The sequence below is a fragment of the Poromitra crassiceps genome (genome assembly GCF_964638095.1).
Source record: "Poromitra crassiceps genome assembly, contig: HAP1_SCAFFOLD_129, whole genome shotgun sequence".
Taxonomy (NCBI): domain Eukaryota; kingdom Metazoa; phylum Chordata; class Actinopteri; order Beryciformes; family Melamphaidae; genus Poromitra; species Poromitra crassiceps.
The window spans coordinates 75768-103003 of record NW_028152232.1 but is presented as its reverse complement, the minus strand read 5'-3'; the positions used below and the strand labels follow the sequence as shown (position 1 = coordinate 103003).

Here is a 27236-nt window from a genome sequence, read left to right as displayed (position 1 = left end):
CTGAAAATAAATTTAGAATTCTGACGCTCAAACTCAGGCTCCATTGCCGTTGCCACCCAGTGACCACATGTAGGAAAATAAGGAAAACGTATTTGCTAATTGTAGCAAATACGTTCATATTCTCGCTTGTGGCGTACGAATCGGGGGTTTGTGTTTGGATGGAAGTTTGACGCTGGGCCAATCAGAGGCAGAGAGGGGCGGGTTATGCCTTCGCATAGCCTTCGCCATCATCCGAAAAAAAATATCGCTTACGGTAAGGGGGCAGAAAGGGCTCACTAAAGGGGGTGAGTCGGTAAGGGTACGGATTGGAATTGTGCCCTTTATTCTGGAAAAGCCCCCGGAAGCCACATGGGCGTTTATTTTGAAAAACGCCGATCGGAAATTGTCTTGTCCATTGATCCGTGCTGCGCGATTGACGCACCGGCTGTGACAGACAACAGGTGAGCGGGAGTTCAATATGTCCGCAGAGAAACACGCACGGTGATCGCCTCGGGAAAACACAGCGGGATTAAAACGGGTGACGAGACGAGAGGACGGCAACAGCAAGCCGAGGTATTTTACACGTTTTCTTCTATTTTCCTCTGAGTCAGGAGCTGCTGTCTGGTTCTCCACAACACAACACAGACAGCAGACAGCCCGCAGCACCTCTTCTGACTGTGGCTTTCTGGTGACGAGATGCAGTTTAAAATGACACTGCCATGAAATACAGACAGACACCTGTCTGATAGTGTTATTTGAAGAAAATGCTGCCATGTGATACCAAACATACATATTTCAGATAGGCTACACTTCAGAATATATAACACATTTCATATACAACAAATGTACTATAGTTTGGATCTCATCTGGGTCCACATGCTATCCAAATGATGGACCCTTTCAGTTGTGTGTGTGGACCTTGTTGTTGTCAACATTAATTCACTCTCGAAAACGCCAATATATCTGCATGTCCAAATGCCCAAATGACAATTTGTTTCTGTACATTTTGAAACACATTTTGCAATCTATTGTTTTGGGTACTGTGTGAGGCGAGCAACTATTAAATCAATGCATTTACAGCGATCCAGTAACGTTAAAGTAGGATTTTCCAGTGTGATGAAAACAGCCTGAGACAGACTAACCAGAGGCAGACAGATGGCTGATAAACAGACAATGTGTGTCTGACGTGTAAAAGGATGTTTAGTCTGTGTAGTGATGTTTTATTTTGATTCTCCAGGGATCAGATGCAGCCATGTCTTCTCCTCCTCCCTCTGCTACTGCTATCCTGAATGGAACTGGGTTGAGAGAAGAAACATAAGTTACGCATATGGGTAAGATTATGATGATGATGATGATGATGATGATGATGATGATTTTGGGCACCAGCCTCCTGAGTTTTTCTGACTGCGATACCTTATTCCTTATACTCTTTATATTCCTTATAACCTAGTCTCTTTGTGTTGATTTAGGATTTCCAAACTTCAGTGCAACCAAGCCAAACATTTATACTTTAATTAATTGGCTGTAGGCTATATGCTCAAATTACCTTTATTTATTAGTTTTGTTTCAACTTACTATTGAATCTGGTATGCTTACAACAGTATGTATGTAGGCTACCAATCTGGGAACCCAATGGTTAAAAAAAAAGTATATATTTTTCGTCAGAAGTCTGTCTCGAGAGATTAGTAGGCTACTGACCCAGACCGAGGCCATTAACACCTGGCATTAACATGCGTTTTCTGCCATCAGATTGCAATCAGATTGTAGGGGAGAGTGGGGTGAGTTGTGCCACTTTTTACTTGAGGTGTCTTTAAAGTGAGGGCATGACAGTAATGCCTCCAACTACAATATGTACATATATTTCCGGATGTTGTGCACCACTGGGAACACTCCCTTTGGATCTTAAATAAACTGTTAAAAAAATATGGCTATTCTTAAAAAAGTGGTCTCTTGGCACAACTTGCCCCCGGTGCGGGGTAAGTTGTGCCTTTGGAGAGAATACGTTGGGGTAAATTGTGCCATTGATTACTGAAGTAAAACAGAACATTTTCATCTCATATACTGTAATGCTATATCAAAGCAAGACAAAATAAAGATAACACTAAAGTCCAGTGTACTATAACAGGGTTAAACAAGGCTAAACGGTAGCAGCAGTTGACCTACATATTTAACATTTTCAGAAATAAAAATGATGTTCAAAATGAACAAAATCAACTATCACAGAGCCAGGCTACACTTGCCAATACTGCAATATTCTTCAACAAGGTCTATTTAAACATTTAAGAACAAAATGAAATAAAATTTCACTAAATCAACTGCAACTGCACTGGCACAACTTAACCCAGGCCTTTTGGCACAAATCACCCCATCCCCACCATTTTAACAAACTTGTATCATATAGCTGGTTTGGAGCTAACATCATGCTAACAGTATAGCCTCATATTGTAGCTTACTAAAACACTAACAGATGTGTGAAATGTTTTCAAGCTTGTCTATAATTGTTCAGACACAACAATCAATAAACCTTGATCATAAAAAATTTACTTTGAGAGGCAAAAAACAGTTTTTTGAACTTAAATGTGCTTAGCTCTTGTGCCATCTGCCTCCCTTCTTTGCAGAGTGAGTAAAATGGATGCCTCTTCAAAAATGTGTGGTCACATGACCAATTTCTTCTATGGTTTTCTAGATACAAGGGGTGGCACAACTTCCCCACTGGCACAACTCACCCCACTCTCCCCTACTTGACCACATTAACCTGATTCCATTTACACCTGGCGTTAACATGCGTTTTCTGCCATCAGATTGCAATGAGATTGTGCTTGACCACATTAACCTGATTCCATTTACACCTGGCGTTAACATGCGTTTTCTGCCATCAGATTGCAATCTAATGGCAGAAATGGGTGTCCTCTCAATCCGCATAAAGTTGCTGTATACAGATTGAGAGGACACATTGCATTTGCACTTGTGTTCAATGTGTACACAATGCATCCCTGACCACCTCCGGAGGTGCTTTGGCCGATCAGATTGCAATCCTTCTTCAATGTGTTTTGGGGGTGTTTACACCTGTACTCTCAAGTGATAAAACACAATCAGATGGCAGAAAACACTTGTTAATGCCAGGTGTAAATGGCCTCACCCAGTTACGCACTTTTATGGTGAAGTGTCTCCTGTACCTTTTTAATCTCATGGCTGTTGACTATTTTCTTGGTCGTGTTGTGTGTGATTTGTATCCTGTCATGTGATCTTTAAACTGTTGTAAACCTGCTTGCAAAGCAAAATTCACCTTGGGGACAAACAGGCATTGAATTAAATACACGAACCTCCGTTCAAATGCTAGTGGATTAGCATGTTAGCATGGTTCCAAACAAAACAAACAAAAGGGCTTCAATCAGTGCCCTTGCTGGCAAAATCTCTAACCTGGCAGGATGACAGGTTGCACAAGCTACTTTTGAGTCATGTTGACTTTTGTTTACTATCAAAAAAGTAGAGACCGCACACTAGTGCGTAGAGACCTTCTCCCAGTAGATTTATTGTACGCAAGTTTTTTATGAAGATCGCAATGATCCACTGGGAGTAAGTGTCTATGCAGTGTGCAGACTTCTTTCCCTCTGTTGCTCTCTGATCATGTGTTTGTGCTGCACCTGCAACACAGACACAGAGTGGATGTGTGTGCTGCTCTTCTGCTGTTTGTGCTTTTGTTTACTAGGCCTGGTTTGCTTGCAGTTGGGCCGTGTGAACCTTAAGAAATCAAATGCAACAAAAACGCCCAAACCTCTGCACTGTAGTTCAGACCAAAGAAAACAAAACTGCAGGTGGGGTCGCACCTTAATCTGCCGTCACTCGCGGTCGTCTTTTAAAATAATCCTTTTACTCCGTTTGAGCCACAGAGGAGCAAACTGAGGATGTAACATTGTAACAGGGAGGAGACTTCACGTTGACAGAGCAGACAGGACGCTGTCATCTGTGCTCTCAGCTTCAACACACGTCATCATCTTCCTTCAGGCTTTAGCCGTTTTGTCACTCCAGGGCAGCACAGGCCAACATGGCCGTCATTCATACACACTCGCCAACGTTTCCACCAATGCGACGACTGACGACGCGCGATTTGCAGAAGTGGGGTCTCGAGTCACATGATCACGTGTGTTTATCCGGCTCGCTCTCTGGTGTGAATCACAGCAGCGTCTCTATACTGAAGCACACACACCACGGTCAGCCTGCTATGACTGCGTCTGACCACAGCGTGACACAGCCAGGAACTGCTCCAACCCTACAATTACAGATACTTAAACTCCCTTCAATCTGCCCGCCCAGTCATCACGCTGCTCTGACTCTACTCTTCTGCCTTCTAGTTCCCCAATAGAGAATCGACCTCCCGTCCCGACTCTTATTTGCTGCTAGAATAACCTGAAAACACACCTTTTCCACAAATACTTCATGTTGTCGTCGCCAACGTTGCACCTTTTCCCTCTCTCGTCTCTTTGGTTTTCTTTGTTATAAAGTCAGTTGTTTACTGACATCACCGTAAAGCAGAGGTTCTCAAATGTTTTTCAGCCAAGGACCCCTTACAAGATAGACAATATACCGGGGACCCCCTCATTCTGATTTGTGATTTTGGGCTAAGCGTAATTGTTTCCACGGTAATGTGCTTGACATTTAAATTGATAGGTTTGTTTAGATTAGAATGTAATCCATGAACCATTCTAGATTTAACTATGAAGCTATGAATGTATGAAGCTTTTGCACGCAAAAAAAGTTGTTATTTTTGATTTTGCTGAAAACTTTTCGCGGACCCCCTGGGAAAGTGCCACGGACCCCCATTTGAGAACCACTGCCTTAAAGGATTCTGGGTATTGAAGTCCGCGATATTCAGCTTAACATTCCCCTCTCCCATAAAAATAATTTATTGCCCGTCTCCTCAGCTCTTAATTGTCTTATTGCTTTCACTATCACTTCTCTATCATTATGATCATTCTAGGGTTGTTTGGTTAAGGGAATATTTTTGTTTCATCTGTCATTCTGGGCCGTTGTGTGTCTGACTTGTTTTGACCTCCTTAATATTGCTTCTTCATTTTGTGTAATGTAGGAATCTGGGTTTTGCACTGCTTCTACGTCACTAGAGAAGCAGCATGTCAAGCTAAATGTTGTGTCACTATATAATAATATCATTATTTCAAAAGCCTCGAGGCTTCATCAGCTGATCAGGAATCTCGCTCTGCAACATTCCTCCCACATAGCGATGTGATGATGAGGCGCATCAGGCCCGGCCGACTCTCCCTGCTCCGACTTCCTCCACTGCCTCAGGCCTCGCTGACACACTTCTCATGTAGTTCCAAGTTCACGTTCAACCACAAATGAAACTTCGGTCATTATTTAGATCTACTCACCTGGAGAAGTTTGTATGACGGCCATGTTGGCGTCTTCCTGCTGCAGGCCCAGTGACACACAGCTAAACCAAAGATGACCCAACTTCAACTCACTTCCTGTCATTTTGTCACACGGGTTTTGCCCATGTGGTTTTCCACAGACACGCCCACTTATCACATATCTTCTGAATATTCGGACACTAAAATGGCATTTTTCAGACAGACAGATCAGGAGAAAATTTTACTTGTTCAAGACCTGTCTCTATCTCAGCAACACACTCGTGAGATTTGACCATTTGGGAGACTTGCTGCTACCATTTGTTAGAATTGGCGTAGCCTGTGGTGAATCATCTATAGTCATATAATATCTATGGCTGCAGAAAGATGACATGACAGTGTTGAAAATGAGATGATGACAGCTTCCTGTGTGCTCTGTCAACACTAAACATGAGAGATTTTCTGGATTACTGCAGGACTACGAGGAGCGATGACAGGGTCATCTTAACGTGCTGCAACCAAACTATATGAGACGACTGAACCTCACGCTGTGCAACCAAACTATATGAGATGACTGAACCTCATGCTGTGCAACCAAACTATATGAGACGACTGAACCTCACGCTGTGCAACCAAACTATATGAGATGACTGAACCTCACGCTGTGCAACCAAACTATATGAGATGACTGAACCTCACGCTGTGCAACCAAACTATATGAGATGACTGAACCTCACGCTGTGCAACCAAACTATATGAGATGACTGAACCTCACGCTGTGCAACCAAACTATATGAGACGACTGAACCTCACGCTGTGCAACCAAACTATATGAGACGACTGAACCTCATGCTGTGCAACCAAACTATATGAGACGACTGAACCTCACGCTGTGCAACCAAACTATATGAGACGACTGAACCTCATGCTGTGCAACCAAACTATATGAGATGACTGAACCTCACGCTGTGCAACCAAACTATATGAGACGACTGAACCTCACGCTGTGCAACCAAACTATATGAGACGACTGAACCTCACGCTGTGCAACCAAACTATATGAGACAACTGAACCTCACGCTGTGCAACCAAACTATATGAGATGACTGAACCTCACGCTGTGCAACCAAACTATATGAGACGACTGAACCTCACGCTGTGCAACCAAACTATATGAGACGACTGAACCTCACGCTGTGCAACCAAACTATATGAGATGACTGAACCTCACGCTGTGCAACCAAACTATATGAGATAACTGAACCTCATGCTGTGCAACCAAACTATATGAGACGACTGAACCTCACGCTGTGCAACCAAACTATATGAGATGACTGAACCTCACGCTGTGCAACCAAACTATATGAGACGACTGAACCTCACGCTGTGCAACCAAACTATATGAGATGACTGAACCTCATGCTGTGCAACCAAACTATATGAGACGACTGAACCTCACGCTGTGCAACCAAACTATATGAGACGACTGAACCTCACGCTGTGCAACCAAACTATATGAGATGACTGAACCTCACGCTGTGCAACCAAACTATATGAGACGACTGAACCTCATGCTGTGCAACCAAACTATATGAGACGACTGAACCTCACGCTGTGCAACCAAACTATATGAGACGACTGAACCTCACGTTGTGCAACCAAACTATATGAGATGACTGAACCTCACGCTGTGCAACCAAACTATATGAGACGACTGAACCTCACGCTGTGCAACCAAACTATATGAGATGACTGAACCTCACGCTGTGCAACCAAACTATATGAGACGACTGAACCTCACGCTGTGCAACCAAACTATATGAGATGACTGAACCTCACGCTGTGCAACCAAACTATATGAGACGACTGAACCTCACGCTGTGCAACCAAACTATATGAGACGACTGAACCTCACGCTGTGCAACCAAACTATATGAGACGACTGAACCTCACGCTGTGCAACCAAACTATATGAGACGACTGAACCTCACGCTGTGCAACCAAACTATATGAGATGACTGAACCTCACGCTGTGCAACCAAACTATATGAGACGACTGAACCTCACGCTGTGCAACCAAACTATATGAGATGACTGAACCTCACGCTGTGCAACCAAACTATATGAGACGACTGAACCTCACGCTGTGCAACCAAACTATATGAGATGACTGAACCTCACGCTGTGCAACCAAACTATATGAGACGACTGAACCTCACGCTGTGCAACCAAACTATATGAGACGACTGAACCTCACGCTGTGCAACCAAACTATATGAGATGACTGAACCTCACGCTGTGCAACCAAACTATATGAGATGACTGAACCTCATGCTGTGCAACCAAACTATATGAGATGACTGAACCTCATGCTGTGCAACCAAACTATATGAGATGACTGAACCTCACGCTGTGCAACCAAACTATATGAGATGACTGAACCTCACGCTGTGCAACCAAACTATATGAGACGACTGAACCTCACGCTGTGCAACCAAACTATATGAGACGACTGAACCTCACGCTGTGCAACCAAACTATATGAGATGACTGAACCTCACGCTGTGCAACCAAACTATATGAGATGACTGAACCTCACGCTGTGCAACCAAACTATATGAGACGACTGAACCTCACGCTGTGCAACCAAACTATATGAGACGACTGAACCTGAGTGAATACTTTGCCCAGCTGAGACCTCGTCGTTAGCCCTCAACGGATCATTTTTGACCTTTCCAATTTGTCATGAGGTAATTTTGTTTTTATAGCTTTGCATTGACTTCAATAAGCGAAAGTATCATTTAACCAGGCTGCTGTTGGTGTCAGTTAAGACATTAAATTTGAATTTGTAGACACTTGATTTCATTACCGCAGTGATATATGATTCTTTCTGTACTTTTGCACAGTAAACACTGCAGCCTGTTAGACTGTAAGACTGCAAAATTAGTTTAAAACAAATCAGTCCATTTTTTATTTTTTGTGTTTTGAAGATGGAGAGAGTGGCTGTGTGGATTTCTTCCCGGATTCTGCTATTTCGATGGATCAAGGATGTTGTAGTTTGTGTTGTTGCACCTAACCTAATATCTAAAACCTACAACCCATCGCTGATTGCTGAATGCAACAAATGTTGGGGCTTATCAAAAGGCATTCTGGGAAATGTAGGAAATAACTCACCAAAAAAGAACCTCACCAAAATAAGGGAATCACTGTAGAACCTTTAATCACGAAAAGTCAAAAAAGAGGCGGCAAGATAGCTCAGCAGGCCAATATAAACAGTAAATAGAAAAAAGGAGCTTCTTGATGCTTATAGAAGGATTTAATGAAGAAGTAATGTACAGTAATACTTATTCAGTTAATAGAAAGTACATCTTCCAAAGAGAACAAGGGCACAAGGGACGCAACGCGTTTCAACCTCTGGTCTTCGTCAGGCTGTAGCCTGACGAAAGTCACGAAAATCACGAAAGTCAGGCTGTAGCCTGACGAAGACCAGAGGTTGAAACGCGTTGCGTCCCTTGTGCCCTTGTTCTCTTTGGAAGATGTACTTTCTATTAACTGAATAAGTATTACTGTACATTACTTCTTCATTAAATCCTTCTATAAGCATCAAGAAGCTCCTTTTTTCTATTTACTGAACCTTTAATCACTAAATAACTCCTGGAATGCATTAAACATCACAAATTGATTATATAGAAAACTAAGTGTAAATAAAAAAGTTTTAGTTGGTTAGATTTAGTTTAGTTAGACAAGAAAACCGATGCATAATAATAACCTATAAATAACAACCCCTCCAAATGAGTGTAAAGAATTATGCCTACAGGTACATTTTAACATGCTTTCACATAAGGTTATCTCAGCTACTCAATGTACTCATAGGCCTGCCCTATCATATCAAATCTACTGCCTGTAATGTGCAATACAAATGCAACTGTGCAATACCTCTCTATATTCAAGGTTAATGAAAATAGTTGACCATTTAATAATGAATACAAACAACATTAATAGGCTACTTCATATTGTAACTTGCTACTGAAACCTGCTACGATCAATTTTAGCTGTCAAATCCTGAGCTGGAAAAATGAGATTGAAGAACTTGTGGGCCCGGCCGGATTTCACACTCGGACCAAAACGTTAAAAAAAATCGGGTTTAAAGAAAATATTTTTTCAATGTTTTATTTTTTTCAAGTTTTGGTCGGAGTGAAATGTTCTATGGTCTCTCTCTCCTCTCTAAATATAGCTGACCCGTTTGGTTTGACAACTATTTTTATAAGCATTTTACGAAATGTCTATGGGAAAATAAATGGCGGAAGAAAATCTCTGGTACAGTGCTGAAGCAGGAAGTAGGCGGTCACTTTGCCTCTCTATTGATCTCGCTGTGGGTGGAGCACCTCGCCCAAACAAGAAAAATAGGATTGAAGAACTTGTCAGTGCAATTTTCACACTTTGCAAAGTGATCCTGTGGGCCCGGCCCGATTGGACCCTTTGGCGGGCCGGTTCAGGCCCCTGGGCCTGATGTTTGACACCCCTGTCATATTGATGTGTTGATATGTTGAATACAAAGTGAATGATAGTGCTGTTGTCCAGTCCTGACTGACCAATGGTAAACTAACTAGTTGCTGCTCAGGGGCCATACTTTTTCTAAAACCAGAAGCCCCCCCCCCCCCCCCATCCTGAACTAATACACTTTTAAACTCATGAAATCTGCCATACATTTTTTGGTCCCAATAGGAAAAACTCAATGCAATGCAAGGAAACACAGTCATAAATCTTTTTATCTTGAGCCAGAAAATCCAGGCAATTACTTGGCAATAGAATGAGGATGGGACGTCCCGCGGTGCCTTTGTTTGCTGCTGTGAGAGGAGAACTTCAATCACTCCACGCCTCTCCCTCTTCAATGGTGGGTTTAGTGTTTCTTGAAGCCCCTCAGGCTCTCATCTGATTGGTCCGTTGTTCCAGAGTGAAAGCTTCTCCGCCAATCCGTTACCGCCTGGGCGAGCATCACTTGCCATTCCCCACCAGCTGCTGCAGTCAATCAGCTTATTCAGCAGCGTGTGTGTGTGTGTGGGTGTGTGTGTGTGTGTGTGTGTGCACGCGCGTGTGGCCAAAGTGCCCCTCCTTCCTCCCCCCTTTTTTTCCTCTACAAAACCGCTTGCTGACCCTCCCTTCCACTCCCATCCCCCTTTCCTCTCTCTCACACACACACACACACACACACACACACACACACACACACACACACACACACACACACACACACTCGTGCCACATGAGGCCCAGTGGCAGCCTGCTGTGTGTGAGTCACTGGAGAAAGTTACCCCAAGTGTGTGTGTGTGTGTGTGTGTGTGTGTGTGTGTGTGTGTGTGTGTGTGTGTGTGTGTGTGTGTGTGTGTGTGTGTGTGTGTGTGTGTGTGTGTGTGTGTGTGTTTGTCTGTTTGCCAGACAGGCGGCCTCTCCACTGCAGCAGATTCTGCGTTAGTGCCGGGACACAGCAGAGAGAGAGAGAGAGAGAGAGAGAGAGAGAGAGAGAGAGAGAGGGGAGATCGAGCTCTGCTGCAGCTGAATCAGGCATTCTGCACGAGGTAATAACAGGATTTCATGCTATGGTTGTGTGATGATACTCTGTCACACACACACACACACACACACACACACACACACACACACACACACACACACACACACACACTGTTATTGTTGTTGGGATGAGCTTGCTGTGGTCTGGACTTGTGGGCAGTAACTGGAGTTGTGTGGCTGTTGTTCGGGGACGTGAAACTTCTTGTGTCGGGGTGAGACTTGCCTTTTATCGTTTGTGCATCGTAACTTTTACACTTTTACACTTTGACACAGAACCTCGAGTTTACAAGCTACAAACTCTGTTTCTCGTGCTCACTTAAATCTCAACTTGACTATGGAGGCTGCAACCATTCGTCGATTCCTCCTTGTCAACTCTTAAATTAAGTACTATTTTGATAATTGGTTACTCGGGTTGACACATTTCTTCAGAGGAAAAAAAAAAGTCAAAATTCTCTGATTCCAGCTTCTTAAATGTGAATATTTTCGGACTTCGTTACTTCTTCGACAATGAACTGAATATATTTGTGTTGTGAACCAAACAAGACATTTGAGGACATTTTTCACCATATTCTGACATTTTAGAGACCAAACGACTAATCAATTAATTAATTGAGAAAATAATTGACAATGAAAATAGTCGTTAGTTGCAGGCCTGCTTAGTTTTGGATGGTCATTTGGTTCTAAAACTAAAACCCAGTTTTCGTGGAGCAAAAAGGCAGAGAAATCAACTTTGTGAGAAGACAGGACAATATGTACTTTAAATAAACTAGTTGAAGGAGTAGGCTACACGCTGTCATTTAGAGTTATAACCCATTTACTACGTTTATTCACCCCAATCATTTTGCAATGCATAGAGGATGTAATTGGGTTTATAACATTTACTTGTTTTACTTGACATTTTCAAAACTAGCTTGAAATGAACTGCTGTCCTGGCTAACAAAGACAACTTAGATATAGTAAGATGATTCGCACGTGAAAGAAAGAAAGATTTGTGGAAGTTGTTTTCCATGCTGGATTGTAGGAGGAGGCACACACATTGGTGACACTTTTGTGTATATTGGCTACCTAACTTTTATTATATTCTATTTTGATTGGAATGTTGTTGTTTTTTTTGGTCTATTCCATGCTTGTTGTGTCATGTCTCTGTTTTATATTCTTCCCTATCTGAGTGTAGCATGACCTAATTATCACCCGGGGATCCATAAAGTGATTCTGATTCTGGTGCTGATGCTGTACAACAGACAGAGGTTCTTTTCAGAACTTTTCAGACCCGGTACCATGATGTAGAAACCACATTTCCAAAGTACCACTTCCCACTGCAGCTACCAACTTTTTTTGCCCGTAAAAAATGACTGATTTAACCATGCAATAGCATCAGAAAGGCTAACTAGTAGCAGGCTACTGTTGCGAGATACATGTAAACATCTTATTTGCTGATAGGCTGATGGCAGTCAGCAAGGCTCTTGAGTGCCACCAGATGGTAGCCTAGGTAAACCCAGCCCCCACGTGACCTGCTCTCTCAGTTCCCAGTCACTAGCGACTGAGAACAGGTCTGAGAGCAGGTCACGTGGGGGCTGGGTTTACCCAGGCTAACCAGATGGAGCCTCACGGACCACCAGTGGTCCCCGGACCACAGTTTGGGAATCACTGCTGTACAAGAAGGAATAGGAGCACAGTGTTTCCCCTAGAAACATTTTCAGGCCTGGAGGGATTTGGAAACGTACCCCGACCGCAACGGTGGGGGCCCTCGCTGGCGACGCTAAACTTTTAGCTAACCTGTTCGCATCTATGTTCACACAGCATCCCAAGTATCATCATACTATTATGGGATGCGATGCGAACAGTTGTATTATGGGATGTGCGTTCCCCAGGCAACGACCAACGTTGACACGTTTTGGAACAGCGCCGCACGCTGGCACGATGCTCCTAAAAGCAAAATGCTTATTGTTTTGAATGATTTGGCATCTTCTATTACTGTCAACACTAGTATTGTTGTATTGTAATAATATGCCATAAGGTTTATTTAAATTTTGGGGAGAGCAGAGGGGGGGGGGGGGAATTCCCCTTGCATTTTTGTGTGTGTATATATATATATATATATATACACACATTGTTTTTGCTTTTTTTTCTGGCCTGGCGGGAGCATGTAGAATGGTAGAGGAAACACTGCAGCTTCTTCTGAATGGAGGAAAAGGAGCGCTGACATCTGCAACTGTCCTGACTGTGTGCAGGAAGCAGAGAGAAACCTGCCCGCTGGCACAAACATACGTACTATCCCTTTAAATAACTGTGTGCAGAAAGCAGAGAGAAACCTGTCCACTGGCACAAACATACGTACGATCCTTTGAAATGGAATGAAATGCGTGTTGTCTTTCTTAGCCACAGCGATAGTCTCCGTACTTTTAGAGCAAATCAAATTAGAATGCCTTAGTGCACCGAGCACAGTAAATATACAGGAATGTGTCTCCGTGACATTGGTGCAGACGTGTCATATGGAGACATAAGTATATAGTTACAAGGACAACAGGAACAAGGAAGTAAAGTAGAGCCTGTAGTCTGCTCACATGTACCTTATTTTTTCCTCAAGTTACATTTTCCTTGGATTCTATTTCAGCCTGGGCAGCTGAAAAGACAGAATCACCCAATTTACAATAACGTCCAGGTAACACCTGTGACACGACACGTACATACAACACCTGTGACACGACACGTACATACAGTTTAATGGAGTGAGAAAACTGGGCGGGTAACAACTGAGATGAAGAGAAAATGGTTAAGTGTAAAATGCATGTTTGATGCCTTCATATCTCATTAATTAACACTTTCACTAATGTTAGTTTAAAGACCTAATCATTTACCTGTTGGGCCACAGAATCAAAACAATTACAGCTTGAGTTCACCCAAAACTAGCGCCCGCCAGCGGTGAGGTGATTTGGTTTATCAACACAGTACATAAAATAAGCACAGCCAAATGTCAGATAGGTCGGACCACCGTGTTTAGCTAGGCTATATATCTTCAACGTTCCAGTTATGGTTGAAAATGACCACAGAAACAAACAAGTTTGTGACATCTCCACAATCGACAATGTCACCCTGATTCCGTCTATTCAGGGGGCAAGAGGACAGACCCATATAAAACGGATGGCAGATCACACTGTACATTGCATACTAACTGTACATCCATACAGATTAAAGCATTGTTATGCAGTGTGGTATGCTGTGGTATGCACTATGCACTGTGGTACGCAGTGGGCTGCAGCTGGAGGTCAGAGCGCAGCAGTGCAGTGCAGAGCAACATGCTGTCAGACAATAATATTAGGTCGATCTCACTATACGATTTGATATGTGATGATTCAGGGTTCAGGGTTCCATCCAATCACGATCCGATGTAATGAGTAAAAGCTCAATAACAACCAAGTACGACTGTGCAGAAGTCTGTTGCTTTCTGAGCCACACATCTTGGTAGCGATGGTATTGGCTTTGCTACAATCTAACCAACAATGTAAAAATGTCATTACAAAAGTGCAAACGATATAATTATCATGGAGAGTTTGTGAAACTGTGATGATCAGACCAGCAGAATAACATGGAGCTGATGTCATGATGAGTTGTTCTTTTTGTGCTGTGAGATATTGCATTTTGATGGCTAGTTCCTTCCCTTACTGAGAGGAATGGAAAATACATAGACGGAGATGCTGGGGCTAAATGGGTGTTGTGAATAAAGCCTTACACAGGCGTTCTAATGAAATCAGGGAGTTGAGGATGGAACAGTCGAGTCATCATAGCAAACCCTGTTCAGCTGACCCATGTAACAGCTAACTGTCAGATCTGAAGCAGCATTCGGGCTCTATGGACCCATTTCACAGCAGCCGTTTTGAGGTGGTGGTAAAGCCGGTGTAATCGATACCATTAATGATGGTTCCATTCCATGTAGGTGTTCCAGTGTCAGGGCCCTCGTTAATGTTATTGATTACACCTGCTTTACTTCCTGCTTTACCACCTCAAAACGGTTTGCTCTGAAATGGGCCTATGAGCAGCTCACTGGCCTCCTGCTGGTCTGAATGCATGCTGTTCCAGCTCATGACAGTACATTTTCCTTCCCTGTCTGTTTCTGTGGAGGCAGCTGTCTAATCCGCACTCTGCCTCTGTTTCTATTGGCTTATGCCGTTATAGAGGCTAATTTTACACAGGCAACACTTTAAAGTCGTAAACCGTGACATATATCATCTCCATCTTCGCTCTTCTCTCTGTCTGTTCAGCCATGGCGGCCGGCTATCGCTGCTCATGCTAACTACACAGTTGTTATTCTTCTGTTCATTCCAAACAAAGTGACAACACTGCTGCTGGAAATGTAAAACGCGTCACTTCCTCTGAGCTAGAGGGTCTTTTTTCCTGGAAAGTACCAGTGTTTAGAACAGCAAATGTGAATGTTTTCATGAACTGATATATAGGTTGTTAGAGGTCGACCGATATTGCTTTTTCAATGGCCGATGCCGATGCCGATCTTTAGAGAGCAGGGCGGCCGATGGCCGATATATAATGCCGATTATTATTATTTTTTTCATTCGATAAAATACGATTAAAATAAACTCCTCAAAAAAAGTTTGGAAATGTTATTTTGCTCGATTATTTCTCCCCTTTAATAATACCAATTGGTATTGTATTTTATATAGTTGGAAAGCCTGATTAGTCACCTTTACAACGGGGTACAACTTGTAAGGATTGTGCATTCGTGGAATGAGAAACACACAGCTAAACGTGTGGGTAGCGCCCCCAAAAAATGTGCAATATTCTTCTGTTGGTATTTTTTTTTAAAGAAATCTAGTAGCCTAGATTTCCATTATCCATTCATGCACATTGAAAATCGAATATAACATTATACTGTAGGCCTACATCTAATATAAGATGTTATCTTAGCCAGTACAGTAACATGTTTTTGATTATTCTTTTTATTAAATAGAAAAATACATTGGGTTATGCGGTATAGATTTCAGTAGTGACTGGTAGGCTATAGCGAGAGAGCAGTATGTCAGAGAACTCATTCATGCACTGTTCTATACATTAACAATAATAATAATAATAAATATAGCCGCAAGCGGCGATGCGGGGTCCAAGCTTCCGGTGACTTGGGGGGTATATGTCAGATAGTGCACATTTATTCAGACTTGGTATATGCACAAGTAAACAAAGTTTGGTTGAGATCCGGTGACCTGACGGTTTCCAAGCAGTACTAGTAGTAGTAGTAGTAGCAGTAGTAGTAATAGTGTTGGTAGTAGTGGGAGTGGTAGCAGTAGTAGCAGCAGAAGTACTAAGAATAGTAAATGGTAAATGGTAAATGGACTGCATTTATATAGCGCTTTTATCCAAAGCACTTTACAATGTGCCTACATTCACCCATTCACACACCGAAGGCGGCCAGCTGCCACGCAGGGTGCTGGCACAGCCATCGGGAGCAATTTGGGATTCAGTGTCTTGCCCAAGGACACTTCGACGTGCGGACTGGAGGAGCCGGGGAACGAACCACCAACCTTCTAATTAGTGGACAACCCACTCTACCTCCTGAGCCACAGCCGCCACTAGTAGCCAATAGTAGCAGTAGTAGTAGCAGCAGCAGCAGTAGTAGTGGTGGTTGGCTGTTATAGCGCCACCATCTGGTAGATTGGTGTAATTTTTTCCTCTGAGTAGTGGGTGATGTCTTGAAACTTGAAGTAGTACTTGGATAGAAAGCAGTTTTTGTGTACAATATCCCTTTAAGTATCTGGACAGAAAGTGGTATTTGGGTAGAACATACTGTCAATACGACAAGTACTTCTCTGGCTCTGCAGATACATATAATATGGTCTACAAAGTTAAATACAACAGTCTGGATAGTTCACTTGGTAAAGCACATGACTTATGCTAACTAAAGACCATTGCTGCTCAAAGTTCAAACCCCACGTGGGATGAAAAACTTTCAACTTCAGACAGGTAAGTCAGTAACAGTAATTAAAACCCCACATGCTGCCTCCTTATTTTGCGGTGTTTCATGAACTTTTTCAATATCTTGGAAATGTTAGCTGGAGATTGCGTGGCTGTGTTCAAGAACGTGTTTTGCAACAGGAGAGGTTAGTTCTTGTCTCATGATGGAGCTTTTGTGTTCTGAAATCAGAATTTTCAGTTGTCATTGTGTCTTTCCCACACACACATCAAACCATAGGGCGTAGTGGCGTCCACTACAGAAGGTTGATGGGGTTTATCCCTGAAATTGCTTTTGGTGACTATAGCCAGCACCCTGCATGGCAGCTTGTCATGCAGTCCATTTACCATTAAGGACATTTTTGTATTACACACATAATGCACCACTTTACATTAAAAGTATGCCCTGAATGGAGGTGTTTGAACTAATTGGTGTGGGTTGTGCTGTTACAATGAGCACATGAGTGACAAGGATAATTCAGATTGAATTCTCTTTTTGTAAATATGTTTACAATTACACAAAAAAATTAATGTTTTTCCTCTCATATATCTGAAAGAAGGCTCCCAGCAAACACAATTACATCATGATGATGTTCTGATATCATCTTTCAGTGACGTCCAGGACTAGGTCAAATCACAGCCGATTTGGGGATCATTTAGACATCTACACAGGAATGTCAAGATGACGTCAAAATATGACGTTACCATGAATAGGCATATTCAGTTATTCTGCTATGTACACAGTGTGTATTCAGCAGCTTTATACATAATTATATCCAGATTAACCTTTATTCTACATTTTCAAAAAATAAAAAAGTTACCTGGCTGTGGTTTGAACCCAGGACCTCCAGCTTTGGTGTCTGCTACTTTACCCCTAGACCATCCTTCCACAGCAATGACAAGGCACGGATGTAACCTTATTATGGCATAAACTTGTTTTTATTAAAACGTGGGTGTCAAGTCTTTGTGGATCGGGCATTACTGTGTGACATCTAAACCAACTATGTATTATGCTACAGCAGATGCAGAACTCCAAAACACATTAACCCCACCCAAAATGCTACATTCCAACTTCCAGTAGTAGTAGTAGTAGTAGTAGTAGTAGTAGTAGTAGTAGTAGTAGTAGTAGTAGTAGTAGTAGTAGTAATAATAGTAGCAGAAGTAGTAATAGTAGTAGTAGTAGTGTTGGTAGTAGTGGGAGTGGTAGCAGTAGTAGCAGCAGTAGTTGTAATTGACCGGTTAATGAGTTGTGGGCAATTTAGTGTTGGCTTGTGTTTCATTAAAAGTTTCGAGATTTATCATTTCAAAACGGTTTCACGTATCCAAAATCCTTTAATAACTTTAGGTCGGGGTAGTCTATAGATGACCCAGAAAAAGTTTCGTGTGATTTGGCCAAACGGTCTAAGAGGAGCTCGCAAAAGTAGGTTTTTGATCAAATTCAAAATGGCGGAAAATCTAACAGACAGAAATGGGCGTGGCCTAGTAGGTTAGATGCATGATGCTCCAGGGAAACCGGTAGATGTGGAATTTTGATTCTACGGCTCGTGGTTCAGAAGTTATTGACCGACAAACGTGAAATTGGCTGTTATAGCGCCACCGTCTGGTGGATTGGTGTAATTTTTTTACTCTGAGTAGTGGGTGATGTCGTGAACCTGTGTGGAAAGTTTGGGTGATGGGGGTTGTATGGTTTCTGACATCCACACACTTTTAGGGCAGGAAAAGAACAAAAGCAAATACACAAAAGTTTAGACATTTATAATTTCAAAACGGTTTCACGTATACAAAATCCTTTAATAACTTTGGGTCGGGGTAGTCCATAGATGACCCAGAATAATTCCTATGTGATTTGGCCAAACGGTCTAGGAGGAGTTCGCAAAAGTAGGTTTTTGATAAAATTCAAAATGGCGGAAAATCTAGGCACACGCAAATGGGCGGGGCCTAGATGGATAGATGCGTATTGATCCAAGGAATCCCTGAGAAGTGAAATTTTTAGTATAGGACACACGGTTCAGAGGATATGGACCATAACGCAAAATGGTCTGTTATAGCGCCACCATCTGGCCGATATGGGTCATTTTTTGTTTCTGAGTAGTGAGGCACATTTACAATCTATGTGCCCAGTCTGGCTACGCTGAGCATTACAGTTTCTGCTGTACATACAGTTTTACCGGAGAAGAAGAAAAAAAAAAATAATCGGAACAGATACAATAGGGATCCACGCACTTCGTGCTTGGACCCCTAATAATGTAACTGTTTAGATTTGCTGTCATTTGATGGGAGAAGTGTGTTTGCAGAAGATGGTGGTGACTGAGGAAACGTAACGTTACAGTAGGCTCATGGGTGCATGAGAAGACTCACATTCAGTGGCAGACTGCATAATCGGGCACGTCGGGCAAATGCCCGGTGGCCTGGCCTGCCAAATTTTTTTTTTTTTTTGCAGGCCGATGCCGATTAATTAAAAATGCCAATAATCGGCCCCAATTAATCGGCCGGCCGATTAATCGGTCGACCTCTATAGGTTGTATCTATCACATTTATATTAATCGGAGATAGAAAGTAGCAAAATCAAGATTATTTATATGAAAATCGCAGTTAACTCATGTGATGATGAGCATATCAGCTGTTTGTTACAGTTAACTCATGTGATGAGCATATCAGCTGTTTGTTACAGTTAACTCATGTGATGAGCATATCAGGTGTTTGTTACAGTTAACTCATGTGATGAGCATATCAGCTGTTTGTTACAGTTAACTCATGTGATGAGCATATCAGCTGTTTGTTACAGTTAACTCATGTGATGAGCATATCAGCTGTTTGTTACAGTTAACTCATGTGATGAGCATATCAGCTGTTTGTTACAGTTAACTCATGTGATGAGCATATCAGCTGTTTGTTACAGTTAACTCATGTGATGAGCATATCAGCTGTTTGTTACAGTTAACTCATGTGATGATGAGCATATCAGGTGTTTGTTACAGTTAACTCATGTGATGAGCATATCGGGTGTTTGTTACAGTTAACTCATGTGATGAGCATATCAGCTGTTTGTTACAGTTAACTCATGTGATGAGCATATCAGGTGTTTGTTACAGTTAACTCATGTGATGATGAGCATATCAGGTGTTTGTTACAGTTAACTCATGTGATGATGAGCATATCAGCTGTTTGTTACAGTTAACTCATGTGATGATGAGCATATCAGCTGTTTGTTACAGTTAACTCATGTGATGAGCATATCAGCTGTTTGTTACAGTTAACTCATGTGATGAGCATATCAGGTGTTTGTTACAGTTAACTCATGTGATGATGAGCATATCAGCTGTTTGTTACAGTTAACTCATGTGATGATGAGCATATCGGGTGTTTGTTACAGTTAACTCATGTGATGAGCATATCAGCTGTTTGTTACAGTTAACTCATGTGATGAGCATATCAGGTGTTTGTTACAGTTAACTCATGTGATGATGAGCATATCAGCTGTTTGTTACAGTTAACTCATGTGATGATGAGCATATCAGCTGTTTGTTACAGTTAACTCATGTGATGATGAGCATATCAGCTGTTTGTTACAGTTAACTCATGTGATGATGAGCATATCAGCTGTTTGTTACAGTTAACTCATGTGATGAGCATATCAGCTGTTTGTTACAGTTAACTCATGTGATGAGCATATCAGGTGTTTGTTACAGTTAACTCATGTGATGATGAGCATATCAGCTGTTTGTTACAGTTAACTCGTGTGATGAGCATATCAGCTGTTTGTTACAGTTAACTCATGTGATGAGCATATCAGCTGTTTGTTACAGTTAACTCATGTGATGAGCATATCGACTGTTTGTTACAGTTAACTCATGTGATGAGCATATCAGCTGTTTATTACAGTTAACTCATGTGATGAGCATATCAGCTGTTTATTACAGTTAACTCATGTGATGAGCATATCAGCTGTTTGTTACAGTTAACTCATGTGATGAGCATATCAGGTGTTTGTTACAGTTAACTCATGTGATGATGAGCATATCAGCTGTTTGTTACAGTTAACTCATGTGATGATGAGCATATCAGCTGTTTGTTACAGTTAACTCATGTGATGATGAGCATATCAGCTGTTTGTTACAGTTAACTCATGTGATGAGCATATCAGCTGTTTGTTACAGTTAACTCATGTGATGAGCATATCAGCTGTTTGTTACAGTTAACTCATGTGATGATGAGCATATCAGCTGTTTGTTACAGTTAACTCATGTGATGAGCATATCGGCTGTTTGTTACAGTTAACTCATGTGATGATGAGCATATCAGCTGTTTGTTACAGTTAACTCATGTGATGAGCATATCAGCTGTTTGTTACAGTTAACTCATGTGATGATGAGCATATCAGGTGTTTGTTACAGTTAACTCATGTGATGATGAGCATATCAGCTGTTTGTTACAGTTAACTCACGTGATGAGCATATCAGCTGTTTGTTACAGTTAACTCATGTGATGAGCATATCAGCTGTTTATTACAGTTAACTCATGTGATGAGCATATCAGCTGTTTATTACAGTTAACTCATGTGATGAGCATATCAGCTGTTTATTACAGTTAACTCATGTGATGAGCATATCAGCTGTTTATTACAGTTAACTCATGTGATGAGCATATCAGCTGTTTATTACAGTTAACTCATGTGATGAGCATATCAGGTGTTTGTTACAGTTAACTCATGTGATGAGCATATCAGCTGTTTGTTACAGTTAACTCATGTGATGAGCATATCAGCTGTTTGTTACAGTTAACTCATGTGATGATGAGCATATCAGCTGTTTGTTACAGTTAACTCATGTGATGAGCATATCAGCTGTTTGTTACAGTTAACTCATGTGATGAGCATATCAGCTGTTTGTTACAGTTAACTCATGTGATGATCATATCAGCTGTTTATTACAGTTAACTCATGTGATGAGCATATCAGCTGTTTGTTACAGTTAACTCATGTGATGATGAGCATATCAGCTGTTTGTTACAGTTAACTCATGTGATGATGAGCATATCAGCTGTTTATTACAGTTAACTCATGTGATGAGCATATCAGCTGTTTGTTACAGTTAACTCATGTGATGATGAGCATATCAGCTGTTTGTTACAGTTAACTCATGTGATGATGAGCATATCAGCTGTTTATTACAGTTAACTCATGTGATGAGCATATCAGCTGTTTATTACAGTTAACTCATGTGATGAGCATATCAGGTGTTTGTTACAGTTAACTCATGTGATGAGCATATCAGCTGTTTGTTACAGTTAACTCATGTGATGAGCATATCAGCTGTTTGTTACAGTTAACTCATGTGATGATGAGCATATCAGCTGTTTGTTACAGTTAACTCATGTGATGAGCATATCAGCTGTTTGTTACAGTTAACTCATGTGATGAGCATATCAGCTGTTTGTTACAGTTAACTCATGTGATGAGCATATCAGGTGTTTGTTACAGTTAACTCATGTGATGATGAGCATATCAGCTGTTTGTTACAGTTAACTCATGTGATGATGAGCATATCAGCTGTTTGTTACAGTTAACTCATGTGATGATGAGCATATCAGCTGTTTGTTACAGTTAACTCATGTGAAGAGCATATCAGCTGTTTGTTACAGTTAACTCATGTGATGAGCATATCAGCTGTTTGTTACAGTTAACTCATGTGATGAGCAGCTGTTTGTTACAGTTAACTCATGTGATGAGCATATCAGCTGTTTGTTACAGTTAACTCATGTGATGAGCATATCAGCTGTTTGTTACAGTTAACTCATGTGATGAGCATATCAGCTGTTTGTTACAGTTAACTCATGTGATGAGCATATCAGCTGTTTGTTACAGTTAACTCATGTGATGAGCATATCAGCTGTTTGTTACAGTTAACTCATGTGATGATGAGCATATCAGCTGTTTGTTACAGTTAACTCATGTGATGATGAGCATATCAGGTGTTTGTTACAGTTAACTCATGTGATGAGCATATCAGGTGTTTGTTACAGTTAACTCATGTGATGAGCATATCAGCTGTTTGTTACAGTTAACTCATGTGATGATGAGCATATCAGGTGTTTGTTACAGTTAACTCATGTGATGAGCATATCAGGTGTTTGTTACAGTTAACTCATGTGATGATGAGCATATCGGGTGTTTGTTACAGTTAACTCATGTGATGAGCATATCAGGTGTTTGTTACAGTTAACTCATGTGATGATGAGCATATCAGGTGTTTGTTACAGTTAACTCATGTGATGAGCATATCAGCTGTTTGTTACAGTTAACTCATGTGATGATGAGCATATCAGCTGTTTGTTACAGTTAACTCATGTGATGAGCATATCAGCTGTTTGTTACAGTTAACTCATGTGATGATGAGCATATCAGCTGTTTGTTACAGTTAACTCATGTGATGATGAGCATATCAGCTGTTTGTTACAGTTAACTCATGTGATGAGCATATCAGCTGTTTGTTACAGTTAACTCATGTGATGAGCATATCAGGTGTTTGTTACAGTTAACTCATGTGATGAGCATATCAGCTGTTTGTTACAGTTAACTCATGTGATGATGAGCATATCGGGTGTTTGTTACAGTTAACTCATGTGATGATGAGCATATCGGGTGTTTGTTACAGTTAACTCATGTGATGATGAGCATATCAGGTGTTTGTTACAGTTAACTCATGTGATGAGCATATCAGCTGTTTGTTACAGTTAACTCATGTGATGATGAGCATATCGGGTGTTTGTTACAGTTAACTCATGTGATGATGAGCATATCGGGTGTTTGTTACAGTTAACTCATGTGATGATGAGCATATCAGCTGTTTGTTACAGTTAACTCATGTGATGATGAGCATATCGGGTGTTTGTTACAGTTAACTCATGTGATGATGAGCATATCGGGTGTTTGTTACAGTTAACTCATGTGATGATGAGCATATCGGGTGTTTGTTACAGTTAACTCATGTGATGATGATAGGGGTGCACCGATCACGTTTTTTGCCACCGATCACCGATTGCCGATCACCTATGAGAAATATCTGCCCAACCGATCATCGACCGATCACCGATTACCGATTACCGATCACCGATATATATATATATATTTATTTTATATTTTGTAGGCTAAAGGAAACTGCCAACATGAGACAGATGGGAGTTCAACCGTTTAGTTGTCAGTTCTCTTCAGTACAGTACAGCAGTATAGGCTTTTTACAGCATTATGACAGGAATAGTAGGATTGTGTGTGGTCTGGAAAAAGGAGGCAATAAAATATACAAACAGGTCAGTAACCAAGCTTGCTGTTATATAGGCCAATTATAGTGATAATTAACAACTAATAATATATAAATGATAATTAGGTAAACTGTAAGTCAGTTACTCTTAAACACCAGTCTTGAACCATGACTAAAGCCAAAGAGCTCCCACTCATAGAACCGGGGTTATGCACAATAACCGTCATACATTGGGATCCGCATCGAACGAACATCAAAACGACCCGCCCATCGAGGCCGAGTTACAGTGTTATAATTAGCAGCACTATGAGTGCGATCTACATAATGGTGACAGGGTTACATGACGGGAGAAACAACAGAATCACAAGCTACACACGAGCTAAACTCCATCTGAGTAGTGGCATTAATTAGCGCATCCGTCTGAATGGAGCGCACATCCACATAGCAGCACACTTTCGCTTCCTTCAAAGTGCCCGCGGGAACATCAATGCTTGCGTGGAAATTGTCTGTGTGTGCGCGTGCACTACCCCGACTACCACGTTAATCTGGGACTTTAATACACACGGATTTAACAGCATGCAAATGCCTCGGTAGGCGGGAGGACTGGAGGTAACTTCTCTCTGCTCTGCTCTAATCACCAGCTGATTTGTGTGATTCAAAGACGCAAGAGGTGTGTTGACAGTCTGGTGCGGTGTGTGCATGGAGGTGAGTACACTGACGAAAGCAAAGCGTGTGCTTTGCAACACAATGATATAAACGTTAGAGCACAATATGAAAGTTAAACGATAGACATTGAAGACATGAAAATGGGCTGCCTCATGTTTCTCACGTGCAGCATGATCGGCTATGCGATCGGCAAAATTAAAGGAATATCGGAAACAGCAGATCACATATTTGAGGTCCAAATCGGCCGATACAGATTGCGTGCAGATCGATCGGTGCACCCCTAGATGATGAGCATATCGGGTGTTTGTTACAGTTAACTCATGTGATGATGAGCATATCGGGTGTTTGTTACAGTTAACTCATGTGATGATGAGCATATCGGGTGTTTGTTACAGTTAACTCATGTGATGATGAGCATATCGGGTGTTTGTTACAGTTAACTCATGTGATGATGAGCATATCGGGTGTTTGTTACAGTTAACTCATGTGATGATGAGCATATCGGGTGTTTGTTACAGTTAACTCATGTGATGATGAGCATATCGGGTGTTTGTTACAGTTAACTCATGTGATGATGAGCATATCGGGTGTTTGTTACAGTTAACTCATGTGATGATGAGCATATCAGCTGTTTGTTACAGTTAACTCATGTGATGAGCATATTGTTACAGTTAACTCATGTGATGATGAGCATATCAGCTGTTTGTTACAGTTAACTCATGTGATGAGCATATTGTTACAGTTAACTCATGTGATGATGAGCATATCAGCTGTTTGTTACAGTTAACTCATGTGATGAGCATATTGTTACAGTTAACTCATGTGATGAGCATATCAGCTGTTTGTTACAGTTAACTCATGTGATGATGAGCATATCAGCTGTTTGTTACAGTTAACTCATGTGATGAGCATATTGTTACAGTTAACTCATGTGATGAGCATATCAGCTGTTTGTTACAGTTAACTCATGTGATGATGAGCATATCAGCTGTTTGTTACAGTTAACTCATGTGATGAGCATATTGTTACAGTTAACTCATGTGATGATGAGCATATCGGGTGTTTGTTACAGTTAACTCATGTGATGAGCATATCAGCTGTTTGTTACAGTTAACTCATGTGATGAGCATATCAGCTGTTTGTTACAGTTAACTCATGTGATGATGAGCATATCAGCTGTTTGTTACAGTTAACTCATGTGATGAGCATATCAGCTGTTTGTTACAGTTAACTCATGTGATGAGCATATCAGCTGTTTGTTACAGTTAACTCATGTGATGAGCATATCAGCTGTTTGTTACAGTTAACTCATGTGATGAGCATATCAGCTGTTTGTTACAGTTAACTCATGTGATGAGCATATCAGCTGTTTGTTACAGTTAACTCATGTGATGATGAGCATATCAGCTGTTTGTTACAGTTAACTCATGTGATGAGCATATCAGCTGTTTGTTACAGTTAACTCATGTGATGAGCATATCAGCTGTTTGTTACAGTTAACTCATGTGATGAGCATATTGTTACAGTTAACTCATGTGATGATGAGCACATCAGCTGGCTGATGTCTGGCTGACTCAACAGGGACTATTTCTTGTCTCGGACTAACACACTCGGCAAAAACTTTGTTATTTTGAGAGCAAATGCCCCCAAAATATGAACACCTTTTGTTTATAGCCTGTATTTTGTTGGTAACTGTTGTATAATCGCAATATTACACTCGAGGGTGTACTTTACCGTGGTTATTGGCACTTCAGTGACGCGTACGGACCTCGACTGAAGCCTCGGTGCTGCCACATCACCGTCGTGCCTCTAACCACGGTAAAGTACACCCTCCAGTGTAATATTGCTGAATTGAATGTTGAAGATGATAATGGATGTATAGCATGCTGACATCCCACTGGGGGAAGAAGTGGTGCAGGGTAAATTCAAACCAGCTTTTTCCAGTTCAGACTGTCAGTCAAGGTTAAGGCATATCTCTCTCCTAAAGATCTTGAGAGAGTTATTCACGGTTTGATTGCCTCTTACATCACACTTGTAAGTCTTTTGTATGTGGGTGTAGAACAACAGGCATCAACTTGGGCGTCTGCAGTGCGGCTCCTAACTGGAAAATGATAAAGCGTGCCCACATTACGCCTGGACTGGCTGCCCTTCACTTGGCTTCCTGTCCGCTTCTAAGACTTGAAATGGGCTGGCGCCTTCTTATCTCAGATGGCGTACATCAGCACACTCCATCTAGACCAGAGCACTGAGGTCGATGAAGCAGATGCTTTTAGATCTACAGCACACTCCATCTAGACCAGAGCACTGAGGTCGATGAAGCAGATGCTTTTAGATCTACAGCACACTCCATCTAGACCAGAGCACTGAGGTCGATGAAGCAGATGCTTTTAGATCTGCCAAGATGGAGGTGTGCCTGTCCACAGCTCAACAGTCACGTGACGGAAGA

At 41.5% G+C, this 27236-nt stretch overlaps 1 protein-coding gene across 1 annotated transcript in view; it reads left to right on the top strand.

Moving 5' to 3' along the window:
• The first annotated feature begins 452 nt into the window (after positions 1–452).
• The window catches only part of LOC310800870 (uncharacterized protein), a 36784-nt gene continuing 10000 nt past the window's right edge, over positions 453–27236 (top strand). Inside the window, exons 1-3 of the mRNA XM_083664760.1 lie at positions 453–552; positions 1217–1310; positions 10779–10918. Coding sequence (XP_083520886.1) covers positions 1307–1310; positions 10779–10918 — 144 coding nt within the window. The 5' untranslated portion in view covers positions 453–552; positions 1217–1306. The remainder of the gene's footprint in view (positions 553–1216; positions 1311–10778; positions 10919–27236) is intronic.